The 11,713-nt window shown below is 47.2% G+C and overlaps 1 protein-coding gene across 2 annotated transcripts; it reads right to left on the bottom strand.

Moving 5' to 3' along the window:
* Positions 1–816: 816 nt before the first annotated feature.
* On the bottom strand, positions 817–11,670 carry LOC128943179 (NADH-cytochrome b5 reductase-like). Of its 2 annotated transcripts, none has more exons than XM_054286020.1 (7): positions 11,575–11,670; positions 10,099–10,290; positions 9,109–9,257; positions 7,912–7,999; positions 4,823–4,927; positions 3,520–3,723; positions 817–1,934 (listed from the first exon to the last, which is right to left on the bottom strand). In XM_054286020.1, exons 2-7 carry the CDS (start codon positions 10,285–10,287, stop codon positions 1,731–1,733), a joined length of 939 nt encoding a protein of 312 aa, XP_054141995.1. In that variant the 5' UTR covers positions 10,288–10,290; positions 11,575–11,670; the 3' UTR covers positions 817–1,730. The 2 variants fall into 2 exon arrangements, with proteins under 2 accessions (XP_054141995.1, XP_054141994.1); XM_054286019.1 differs by lacking the exon at positions 11,575–11,670 and adding an exon at positions 11,228–11,298.
* Positions 11,671–11,713: the final 43 nt, after the last annotated feature.

An 11,713-nucleotide genomic window follows, 5' to 3' on the forward strand; every position in this document is an offset into this window, starting at 1 on the left:
AAAAGACATAATATTTAAAGGTAGAGGACTAGAAGCTAGGTTTTCAAATACTTAATATCTGACAAAGAAGGTTTTGTCCATATTCCTAGCTAAGGCCAGAGCAGGGAGAGCAACTGGAGAAAGCATCTCATTATTTTTATCAGCCTGTGTACAAAGCATCTTCACTACACAGTGACTGAAGCACAGCATGGATTGGAGATGAGAGCTTGCCTTGGACTAACCATGGACAACTTCCCTGGATCTCCATGCTTTTAAAGCCAGAACCCCAGTTTGGGTTAGGAAAATGGCTTTCTTGTCACTCCCTTTCTCTAAGGAAGTTAACATGAAAGCTGCAGCTACACTTGATTAATTCCAGGCATTTGGTAACTGGAGACAAACCTCAGCAGTGCAAAGGGAACTTACACTCCCTCCCAAATGTGTGAATCAAGCCACCACTTCAGTGCACGCTGTGTTTTTTGTGTAACAAACTACATTTCCTTTGTGCAAGGTGTAGTGTTAGACACAGGTACAAAAGAAGCATGAATGATAATGCAATAACCATCTGAGACAGCCTGGGAAACCCCAACACAGGGTGAACTGGGAATGAACAGAAAAACACAAGGTGTGCAGGATTGCTGTATTTCCAGGTGTGGATACTAAACACACCAGTTTGAAAAGATAAAAGAATGGATATCACATACCTCAGAGGAAAAGCAGCAGCATTTTGGACTGAAAAAAAGAGGAAGAGGCCCAGGTGCCCAGGCTGGGTGCTGTGCCAGGCTGTCATCCCTGAGGGAGCTCCCTGTCCCACAGGGAAGCACCCAGCAGACCCTATGCAGCTTTCTCTCCTCAGGTGGTGTTCCTGTGTGCTTAGGGAACCTCCTCAGGCACCTGAGAGAGCCCTGTGACAACATCAAACAGCTGCTTATTTGTAAAGAGGTTCAATTTAATGAGCCAGGGTTATGATACAACACTTAGGGGACACGGAAAGCAAACAACCATCCTCCCTGACAGACAGCAGCCACCACCCAGCCATGCTCTCCCAGATTTAGGACATGCTCTTTGTGTCCCCAGGTAGCATTTCTAGGGCTAAGCACAGGGTGGATAACACAGGCTGTGCCAGGACAGGAGCTCAGCCTGCCTAGGCTCTCACTAGACAGAGTGTATCACTCCATCCTTATAGATACACTTTCCATGCATGGTTGGGATGGCTGTTTTCAGAGATCAGCGCCACCTTCTCTGTTTCAATGTACAGTGGGCCAACTGAGGCACAGTGAGGCTGAAGGGACTTGCCTGACATCAGTCTGCACACGACAGAACCAAAGTGATCCTGACTCTGCTGTCCCCTTGGCCTGGCAAGGATCCCTGAGGATTGTATCTCTCCTCTGGACACCTAACAGGGCACAACCCACTGCAGAGTAACACAGATTGCAAAGCAAGTCACCAATCCTCATATTACCGCAGAGCTGTGTGTGTGGATGCTTTCTGGTACCCCTTAGGAGATCTCTCTCTTAGAATTGCACTTGAAGACTTCCATTAAAATTGCCATGCAGGTCCCTGAGGTGTGGGCGGCACACATGTACCAGTCACTCTGGAATGGCACCCATTCCTTAAAACACCCCAGAGTGAGGATCAACAAACAGCTGCTCCAAGGAGCTCAGTCTTCTGAGCAGGCCCATCTGTGCAATGTCTGCAAAGAAACAAGGACATCCAAGGCTCAGCCCAAGGTTCCTCAGGTCAGGAATGTACTGCTAAAAGACAAAACAGGAATCTTCTTCAATTCCTGCAGCTTTCAAGTATCTACTCATATCTTCATTGAATGCAGAAGAGCCACAAATTAATACAAATGGCTTTCTCCTACAGGAATTCACTATTGTCTTCATCAAGTCCTCACTGAGATGACCAGTGTAGGTGTTTTCCTGGTAGCTCCAAGGAAGTTTTTCCAGCGAAGTTTCCTGGAAAGGTAAAAGGTTTGCTGTGTGTGACACTAAAAAAGACAACATTCCTTAGAGCTCAATCTCTCTCCTCCCCTCAGAGTGGGGCACAGGATGATTTTCACCTTTGTGACACCATGTGGGTGACACTGACTCTTCCTGAGAGCTGCATTCCTCTTCCCAAGCCCAGATGAAGTATTTCCCTGCCACTCACTCAGAGGGGACTGAACAAAACCAGAGTGTAACTACCACAAATAAATGCTGCAGAACTTTTTCCACTGAGAACCATCTCCCAGGTTTCCTATTCCCAAATCCCAAATCTATTCCTCTCCACTGCCTCTCCCATTCCCAAGCCTCTTTCAGTCCCATCTCCCTTGACCAAAACTGAAAGAAGGCAGCTCTGCTCCAAAGCCAGCTCTGATCCCATGAGAAGTGCCAGCTCCTGTGGTGCTGGATCCAGCAGGGACTCCCCTGCTGCAATTAATCAGGAGCAGAAGGTGCTCAGATGTGGTGGTGACAGGCAGCACAATGAAATACAGACAGATACATAATCCCAAGAGGGAGGATGCACGAGCCAGCCTTGGACTACCACAAACCTGCTAAGAGAGGAGGAAAAAGGGAGAGAGGAGGGGCAGACAGTGTTGACAGGGGTCAGGTGGGCTTCGTGCCCTTCGCTGATTGAATTTCAAGACCTCCTCATGCTCTTGAGACAGCAGTCAGAGAGTTTAAACACCCTGAAAAGGGTATTTAAGCCATGCCACCAGAGACAATTATGGTTATGCTCCCACAGAGCAGCTGAGGGGGTGCCCAAGTCACCAGCACTTTTCCCTCTACCAAATCTCATCCTGCCGAGGCCACGTGTGGAACAGAATGTATGAGGCAGTTCCACTGTGAGAGATACAAGAAATGATTCATCTGAGGAACTAAAAATGCAATGGGATTCATTCCCTTAGCATAAATAATTCTTTCTATATCCTCCCAGCAATGAATCCTCATTTCTGACGGAAATAATTTTTAACCACCAAATCCGTGCAGAACACAGGCAACTTTGGGACCAAATGGAAATGAAAAAGACTGCTCAAAATGTAAGACCATTGAGAGGTATGCCCTCATCCCATGAATGTGGCAGAAAAGTAATTTTACAGAGGGGGAGACAACTTTTAGAAGTTTAAAAATGGGTCAGCAAGGAAAAATAATTGCTGGGAAGTTGGTGCTAGCACACCAGAGGAGAGCTCTAGCCACGAGCCAAGAATGGAAAATAAGGACAGATTAAGGCATTGGTATTAGGAAGAAAGAAACAAGCTTATTTGCTGTTTAGATGCAACAACAAAATGAAATGGGGGGAATAATCAACAGTGACTATGGAACAGCAGGTCCCAGCATAACAGGGGACAGAGAAGAACATTGATGGCCACTTCCCCAAAATTCTCCAGATGAGTAGCAGTGAGTACATGCAGGAGATTTAAGAACAGCAGCTACTGGATCACAAATTAGGCTGGATGACTGGGAAAGAATTAAGATCATGCTTATGGAAAAGTGGAGGAGGCAGAGGCTCATCCAGCACACAGAACCCTGACACAAACATGCTTCATATCCATTTAATTACCTGGCTTAGGACATAAAATATTCTAATATTCCAGTACCGAGCCAAATCTTGCAGAAGGGGTTTTAAATAAATTTTGTCAAAAGTAGGGAAGCAGCCAACAAGAGTTACAAAGGTTTCATCCTCTTCATCATCTGTTATGGACTGGAGGATGGGAATCATTGGTGCGAGGCCGGTGCCAGAGGCCAGCATGAGGAGTTCTCCATGCTAAGAACAAAACAGAGAATTTGGAATGAGCTGTGGTGGCTGGAAATGGGTGTGCTCATGGTCAGTTCCTCTTGCTGCCACCCTGGTAAAGGATCTCTTGAGAAACAACATACCAGAAGGTCATGAACTGGTAAATTCAGATCCCAAAATGTATTTTTCTGCAAAGGATTACAGATAGCACTTAAAAGTTTACATACCAAATCTAACAAAACTGGATTTTCCCCAAATATAATAATTTATCCTAACTTTAGCCTTGATTTCAATTATTCATGTTTCAGTTTCAATTCTGCAGTACGCTTTGCTGACCCACTGTGGGCTTTCTTCCACTGGAAATGCTCCCTGGGTTTCTCTTGGTTGCTGCAAAGTAAAATCCTGAATGTCTCTGGAGGGAATGAGTGTGTCAGGAAGCAGGACACAATTGCTCTGCATAGAGCTTGGCCACTCAGATGTTACTTATTTTTGTTGGGGGAAACAAATAAAAAACCAACAAAAACAAATCCACCAAAAACCCCAAAAGGCTTTGGGATCCTAATGACCAGTGTTTCAAATTTGCTCCTCATTTGAAAGGTCAGAATTAAGTGACTGAGTTAGTGTGTGTGAGAAGCCTCCCCCTGAAACCAGATCTGCCTTTCCCTGCAGCCAGCCTGGTATTGGCAGGTGGGATCAGCGTTTGGGGAGCGACCTGACACCTCAACAGCCCAGGGAATACCCAAGAGAGGAGAGGATTAGCACCTCTCCTTCACCCTACTCACTCACAACACAGACATGTGGGTCAAATCAGGCAAAAACCCGTCCACACTCATTGCTGGTGCAAAGAAAGTCCCCTTTGTTAGGCACATCAGGAACTCCTAACGAAAGTGATGAACACAGAGCCTTGCTAATATTCTCCTGTCTCCCATCCACCTCCTCTTCCCTGTTAAATATTCTGCATTTCAAGAAAGCGCTCCAACTGACTGCTAATGCTGTCACACTGTACAGTAACCCAGGAAGTCTCTAAAATAATCATGAAAACAGTAATCAAATTGATGTCTTCCCTTCAGAGTATTGAACAAAGCTTGCTGCCACAGGCTGAAGCATCCTATGGCTCTTAGGAACTAACCTTGTTAGGTTGATATGGGAACCCTCCAAACGGCCCACGCCAAAAGACCACGTCTCCTCTTTTCCATGTTTTTATGTATTGTGACATTAGCCCAGCTTCATAGCACTAATAAAAAACATTGCACAAAAGAAAAGAATAATTATACTCTGTTGGAAAGTTTCCCAGCTTCAAGTTGATTATAAAGTTATCTACATTTAAACGAAAAGGGGACAAAAAACCATTTTGTGTATTTAAAAAAGAAAGAATGATCTGTTTGAAAAATAACTCAAAGTTATACCCAAAACAAAGACATTTAAATTAAATCATATTGGAACCACTCCAGCTTGACTATAATGTAAACACAACCCCCCTCTGACGCAGCCTGAATTTCCAAAACTGGAAAAAGCTTATCAGAGTTCTTGCTTACAAAGCACACAAAGAAGAGTGTCTTGAATGCAAAGCACAGTGCAGGCCTTCAAGTGTTCTCCAAATCTCAGGGTATGGGGGTCTGGAAATGCCCTCTGGGTACTGTTAGTTATATAAACACTGCATAGCTCTTGCTTTGTTTCAGTTTCTCAGAAGCTGCACTGATACAATTAGCGACCCAAAGTCAGGCTTCTCATTTGTAAAACTCTTTGTTTTCAGACCAGATCATCTGGATGCTGAGGGATGCCTCCACAGTTCCAAAAGAATATGTTAATGTTGGCCCCATGGAAGAAAAACACGGGCAAAAAACCTGCCTGACTTTCCACCAGGCACAAACATTATCCAGGCTTTGCCTGCAGGAATGCTGCTCTCACTCACGACTGGGGAGAAGGGCTCAGTGCTTGCTGGAAACTCAGAAGGGATGAGAAGCTGGGAAATGAAGGGCTTGCCCAAGCAGTCATGTTGCCATCCATGCCATAAATGTGTGACCACTGGATGTTTTAAGAGAGAAATGTGAGCAAAAGAGCAGCCACAGTCTGGGATGTGGCTGGAGAGCCAGGAGTGGCCCAAGGAGCAGGAGCCGAAAAGCCCAAAGCTGCAGCACACAATGGGTCTCACAAACCTGGGGAAGAGCAACACAAGCAGGGGTCAGAAGATGGGATGTGATATAAGCCCACACAAAAGAAGTGTATTTGGGGGTATTTCCTGCACAGGCATTGGAGAGAAGCCTGGCTCCACACCCCAGTGCCTTGGCTGGCCACCAAGCTGCACTGCAGGCAAACAAAATTGGTGAACCACAAAGCAGCTCAGAAAAAGGCAGTGAGGGAGCCCGTGCTTGTGCTTGCAAGCAGTGTTAGCTAAGAAAGAACACAGATGCTCCTCCCCTCCCAGCCTCTCTCTTAAACCTGAAATATTAACAAGTATTAGCACCAGTTGTTACATTCAAAAGGTAAATCACACACATGTCCAGGCTCTGAGTTATTGTCAGAATTCTTTTATGTTCAGAGGGCTCTGGGCAGGTGCTAAGTCTCGTGCAAAGAGTGTGCACTTGCTTCAGAGAAGCAAATTTTATACCTCCCTTCTTCAAACACATCCAGAAACCCAAGGCAAGAACAGAAAAGTTCACTTACTGCCTATTCCCAAAGGACAGGGGTAATGGAAACTAAAACAATCTTTCTTTCACCAAAATTATTTTAAAAAAATTGAAGTGAAAAGTGATTGAGTGGGTTTAAAATGAGTTTTTCTAAATAAAAAGGAAAAAAAAAAATCTCCTGGGGGAAAAACTTCCACACCCCATTTTACATGGAGAGAAACCCTAACATTATAAAATCACTCAAAAAGAGGGTTATGCTCTGTAAATGGCAACTCCCTCACTCTTAACTGTAGTATCACAAATGCAATGCCATAATAACAGGAGACAGAAGGGTTTGAACAGTGCTTGGATTGCATAGTAATAATAATATACTACTTTCCAAAATTGCCTCAATAGTGTGAAATATACCACAACCTACAGAGTGAGTTATAAAAATGGCTGCTTTACACTGGGTATTACCAACCTCTTTTGTCACTGCCAAAGAATAACTATAGCTCCTTTTGGGATGAAAGGTTCTATATAAAGGAAAGGTATCATTACAATCATTACTATTATTATTGAAATGCAAAACCTGTGAGTAATGAGCTGCTATACATGAAATTTCAGTCATCCTGTGAATGTATCCTATTAATGCAACTCAAATGCAACGTTTCTCTCCCCTACCACACGCCAATTGCCACAAGAATGGAGAAATGACCCTCCCACAGGTGTCCTAGAGAAGCTGTTCACTTTTCTAAAGAGCAGGGTTTGTGTTAGAACATACAATGCATAACAAACCCCAGAAACATGAAATCCTGCAAGACAGGCAGAGAACAAGTGGCCCTTCTCTGCAAGCCACCTGGGATACCCAGCACTCTGCATTTCACACCTGTACTGAAGTCTGTGTCTGCCCTGAGGAGTCCCTAGTGACATATGGATGCAGTATTGGAAAAATGTTCTAGTATTTGCCACACAAAATAATAATTTATGAGCACCCTGAAGACTTACATGAGACAAATTTCCTTTTGAACTCAATCAGCATTTTGTGGTTGACTCCATAAAGGTGAGGACATTTGTCCAAAATGGGCTCTGCCACCATGTCCACCTCAAGAGATGCAGCCTGTGCCTATGGGACACCTGTGTCCCCTGTGGGCCACAAAGTCCCGCTCAGACTGCAGCTCCAGAGCCCTGTCTTCACACCAGGGGCAGCTGCCCACTGACTGAGGGGTGTTCTTCAAGTAAAATACAGAGGGGAGGATAAGGGCAAGCATTTCCCAAAATCAGTGGTTCAGCTGGGTTGACAAATGGGTGCGATTTCAAAGACAGCCTGAAAAAAGCAAAATGAAAGGAGAGAAGTGGAATGGACACATCTTTCCATCATGGGGCTCTCCCAGGGCTTCTGCTGCAGAGCACTTGTTTGTGTGTCAACTCATTCTGCTTTCAGTTTTGTGGCAAAAACTGCAATTTTTATCAGCAAAGCAAAACCGCTTCAAAACAACAGAGAAACAGTCCATGAGGGATTTGAGAGAATCTCACTTGAAACACTGACAGCATGCTTGGTTCCTAAAGAAAACACCTTGTACTCTCATCCATATTGTCCAGGCTTACTTACTTTAATTAGAACTTCAAAGTAACCTTCTGCATTCCTGGGGCTAATTGGAGTATAGGCTCTCTGGACCTCCAAACCATCCACCACTCCTCTGAAGAGAAGAGAAACAGGAAACCCCTGTGACTTGGGTCATTTGGGGGGCTCCTGCAGCTCTCTGGGAGACAGGTCCTCTGCCCAGTGTCCCAGCCTGTGCACAGATGCAAAACATTTCCCTTCCAGAGGCAGAAATCGAGGGGGAACAGAATGGCTAACAGCACTTTTGTTTCCCAGTGTGGCCTCAGCTGTACCACATCCAGCTCCTGGACACACCCCTGAAAGGGATTTTGTAAGAACATGCATGAGTGGCAAAGGGGAGAGAAACACTTAAGTTTGCTGTTCCTTTTAGGCTGGGGTCACTTTCTGCATCCAGTCAGCATCTGTAATCAAATAACAAAAGCCAGCCTTGACCTCAGGCCTTGTCAATACAGACTGTACTTTCCTGTAAGCCTTCCCTCTCCATGGAATTATCCACCCTGCTCCTTGCTGCTGACCATGGGGATTGACTAAAGTGACCAGACCTTTTTGAGTTCAGCATGATGAGCCAGGGCTGGAGGGAGGAGCGTGTGCTGTCAACAGAGCCAGCTGCACACACCGGCCCTGAACGTACCAGGGACGTCAACAGATGCACATCAATGGCATCCTAACAGGACTTTCTCTATCTGGCAATGATCACCACAGATGGCTGAGAGACAGAAACTTTCCCCAAGTGGCCCCTTTCTGGCAAGCAGCAAACTACATAGGAGGGTTGTTTTGCTAGAAATCAGTCAGGCAGTGCTTGGGTACTGGGGTGCTCAGTTACCCCAAGATACAGGGCCTAAAACACCCAGCTCTGGGGCAAGTGCAGCTCGTTGTCTTCATTCCAACACGCTGGAGTAAATAATCTGTTGTAACATCTATTCTTTTAGATCTTTCTTTCTGCAAGTGTATTTTCTTAATCACACCTAGTTCTTTCTGAGCCACCAACGCAGGGATAATGCTGAAGAAAACCACAGCTTTTACCATAGAATTAGTATAGGCAGCTAGCTCACGAGCTCTTTCATCTGTGTCATTGTGGAGGTACAGAAATCATGATTTGCCTGCTATGAAGCCTTTGTCTATTGACAAAACCCTACGTGTTAGGTTACATAATGCAGACTGTTTAACTAGCACAGAGAACAATACCTTAACACGATATGTTGTCCTAAACTCAAGCGCAGGCTGCTATTTCCCGGTAATTCAAATTTGTACTGGTAGGTGTCCTCTGTCAGCTGCTCCACCGAGCTCACGCTGAATGCAGTGAATGTATCTGGATTCAGCTCTGAATTATTGCTCTGCAAGAACAACAATAAATAATTACTTGGTTAGATGGTGTCTTTTATTATTTCATTTTTTCTCTGGAAGCAAACGTGTGTGCTCATTTAGTGCCAGAGATACTCAGGACGTATATTAAACACTGAGGCCCGGCGCAAATTCCAGCTCTCTGCTGATTCATTATCATGTTCTGCAGCGTGCACTTTGGGATCTTGCATTTCTCCCCACCATCACCTTTTGAAATTACTTTTTTTTACACCTTACAGCAAGGTCATCCTATTATGACTCACTGCGATCATTTTCTCGTGTCTGGAAATAAACAGAAATAATTCTGCTAAAAGAGCCAAGCGCTGCTTAGGGGGCAACTTTGCAACCTGCTGATGGCCACAGTGAACAGAAAATATTGTCAGTTGTTTCAGCTGATCTTTTTTGCTTGACCCAGCATAGTTAATCTAATGTAAAAGGGCACTGACAGGCTTTAAAATTACACTCTGAAGACAACTGCTCCACCACACACAAAGCAGTGTTTTCTCAGCATCAAAATACGAGTCTAAAAATCAGGCAGAGATGACAAAGGTGAAGAAAACAAAGCTTCTCCGAGGAAACTCGGAGAGGAGAAGCTGCAGAGCCAGAGCTGTAATGCGACACCAGGGAGAACTCTACACTTGGAAAATCGCATTACAGCAGGGAGAGAGTGGCCAAGGGGGAGGGAGAAGGCTGAGTTTGGGGAATTGCATTTACAGCCCTCTCTTAAGGCACCACTTGAATTTATCCCTGCATCCCTCACGCACCACCACCACCCCACACTCGAACGAGTACGATCAAAGCACAGGCTCCAGGATGCGATGAAGAGAAATCGACCTGCTCCTTCTTTCCCATGAGAAGGCTTTTGTCTTGCATTGCTTTGGCTCTCTCCCACTGTGCAAGCTCCTTCTCGTACACGTCGTAGATGCAGGGCTTGCAGCCGCTGCTGCAGCACTGGGATGGAGAAGGTTCCTGGGGCCTCAGAGCCAGCCAGTCCTCCTCGCTGGCACTCTCCTTGTCACTCATTGCCTGCAAAACACAAGCCCTGCATCACACCCAGCACGATGAAAAGCAGTGCGTGCTCATCAGCTGGGTGTTTTCAGAGGACAGAAAATCTCTCTTGAGCATCTTGTGTGTATGTGTTAAACTGAAAACCTGGAGCTGATCTGTGTCTGCACACCCCATTTTTGTTTGAGTGCTCAATGCCTCTGCACAAACGCCAGTCCTCACAGCCCAGAGCAGAGCCTGAGCCCGGCCTCGGGCCCTCCTCCCCAGACAGGCTGCCCAGGCAATGCTACACCCTTTAATCCCGCTCGTTCCGCCGTGCTGATTTCCTACAATAGAGCCGTTTGGTCACCCGGAGCAGAAACATCTTAAAAATCTGCTGCTTGGCCCAGGAGAAAGGGTGACAAACCCAACCGGCAGGACAATGGGTAACAAACCCAGGCACCAGATGCGGCCTGAGCTCTGTGCGGCTTTGGAACGGGGGAGGGCGGCGAGCTGAGAGCAGAGCTCAGAGCCGAGAGACCTGAGGCAAACAGGGCAAAGTCTCAGGCAAACAACCACTGTGGTTATGGGCTTTGAATATACAGGTAGGGGAGGCCAACAAGCACGGGATTTTATCGTTTGCTCCTGGTCTTCCCAATTAGTTTTACCCATAGAACACTCCTCAGATCAAAACCACGCTGCGGACATTGCGGGGCCCCTCCACCCTCACACATGGGCTGAGTGAACGCTGCTCACAGCGCGCTCGTGTCCGCATCCCTTGGACACAAAGCGGGCCACAGGAAATTGTGAAGCCACGGGTGACGAAGCGGAGGAAGCGAACACTTAGCGCTTCCAGCAGTTTCACTGTCAAGGTCAATTAATTAACCAACCTTCACCCCTGTAACAGAAACACGCTCATTTCAAGGAGTGGGGTGGGGAATGGAACAGAGAACCAAAGGCGACTGGCCCGGCTTCCTACCGCTCTGTCCGGGGACCCGGGGCACCCACGGGCTATGAACGGGGGGTAACCCCCATGGCCGGGGGTGAGGCCGAGACGCTCGGGCTCGGGGCTGCGCGGATTTACAGAGTTTCGAGCACTCACTGTGCGCGCCCGGGAGCTCGGACAGGCCGGCTCGGGGCAGAGTGGACCCAGCCCCGGGACACCCGACCTGGCCTCGCCGGCTCGCACCCAGGGACGGTCTCTGAAGTGCCCCCCCCTCCCCCCCCCGCCCCACAGGTGAGGAGGCGCCTCTCCCCGCCCACCTCCCCACTCACCAACCCAGCGCCTGCCCTCACCCGCCAGGCAACTTGCCGACCCTCCCTTACCGCGGGGCGCGCCTGCCCGCCATTGGCCGCCGCCGCCGTCAGTCACCGCGGGTGACGGTGGGGGACGAGCCCTCCCCAAGATGGCGGCGGGCGGGCGCTGAGGCGGCCGCGGGAGGAGGAGGAGGAGGAGGATGGCGGC

The sequence above is a fragment of the Melozone crissalis genome, unplaced genomic scaffold (assembly GCF_028551555.1).
Source record: "Melozone crissalis strain CALT ecotype California unplaced genomic scaffold, PUWL_Pcris_2 ptg000045l_1, whole genome shotgun sequence".
NCBI classification, from domain to species: domain Eukaryota; kingdom Metazoa; phylum Chordata; class Aves; order Passeriformes; family Passerellidae; genus Melozone; species Melozone crissalis.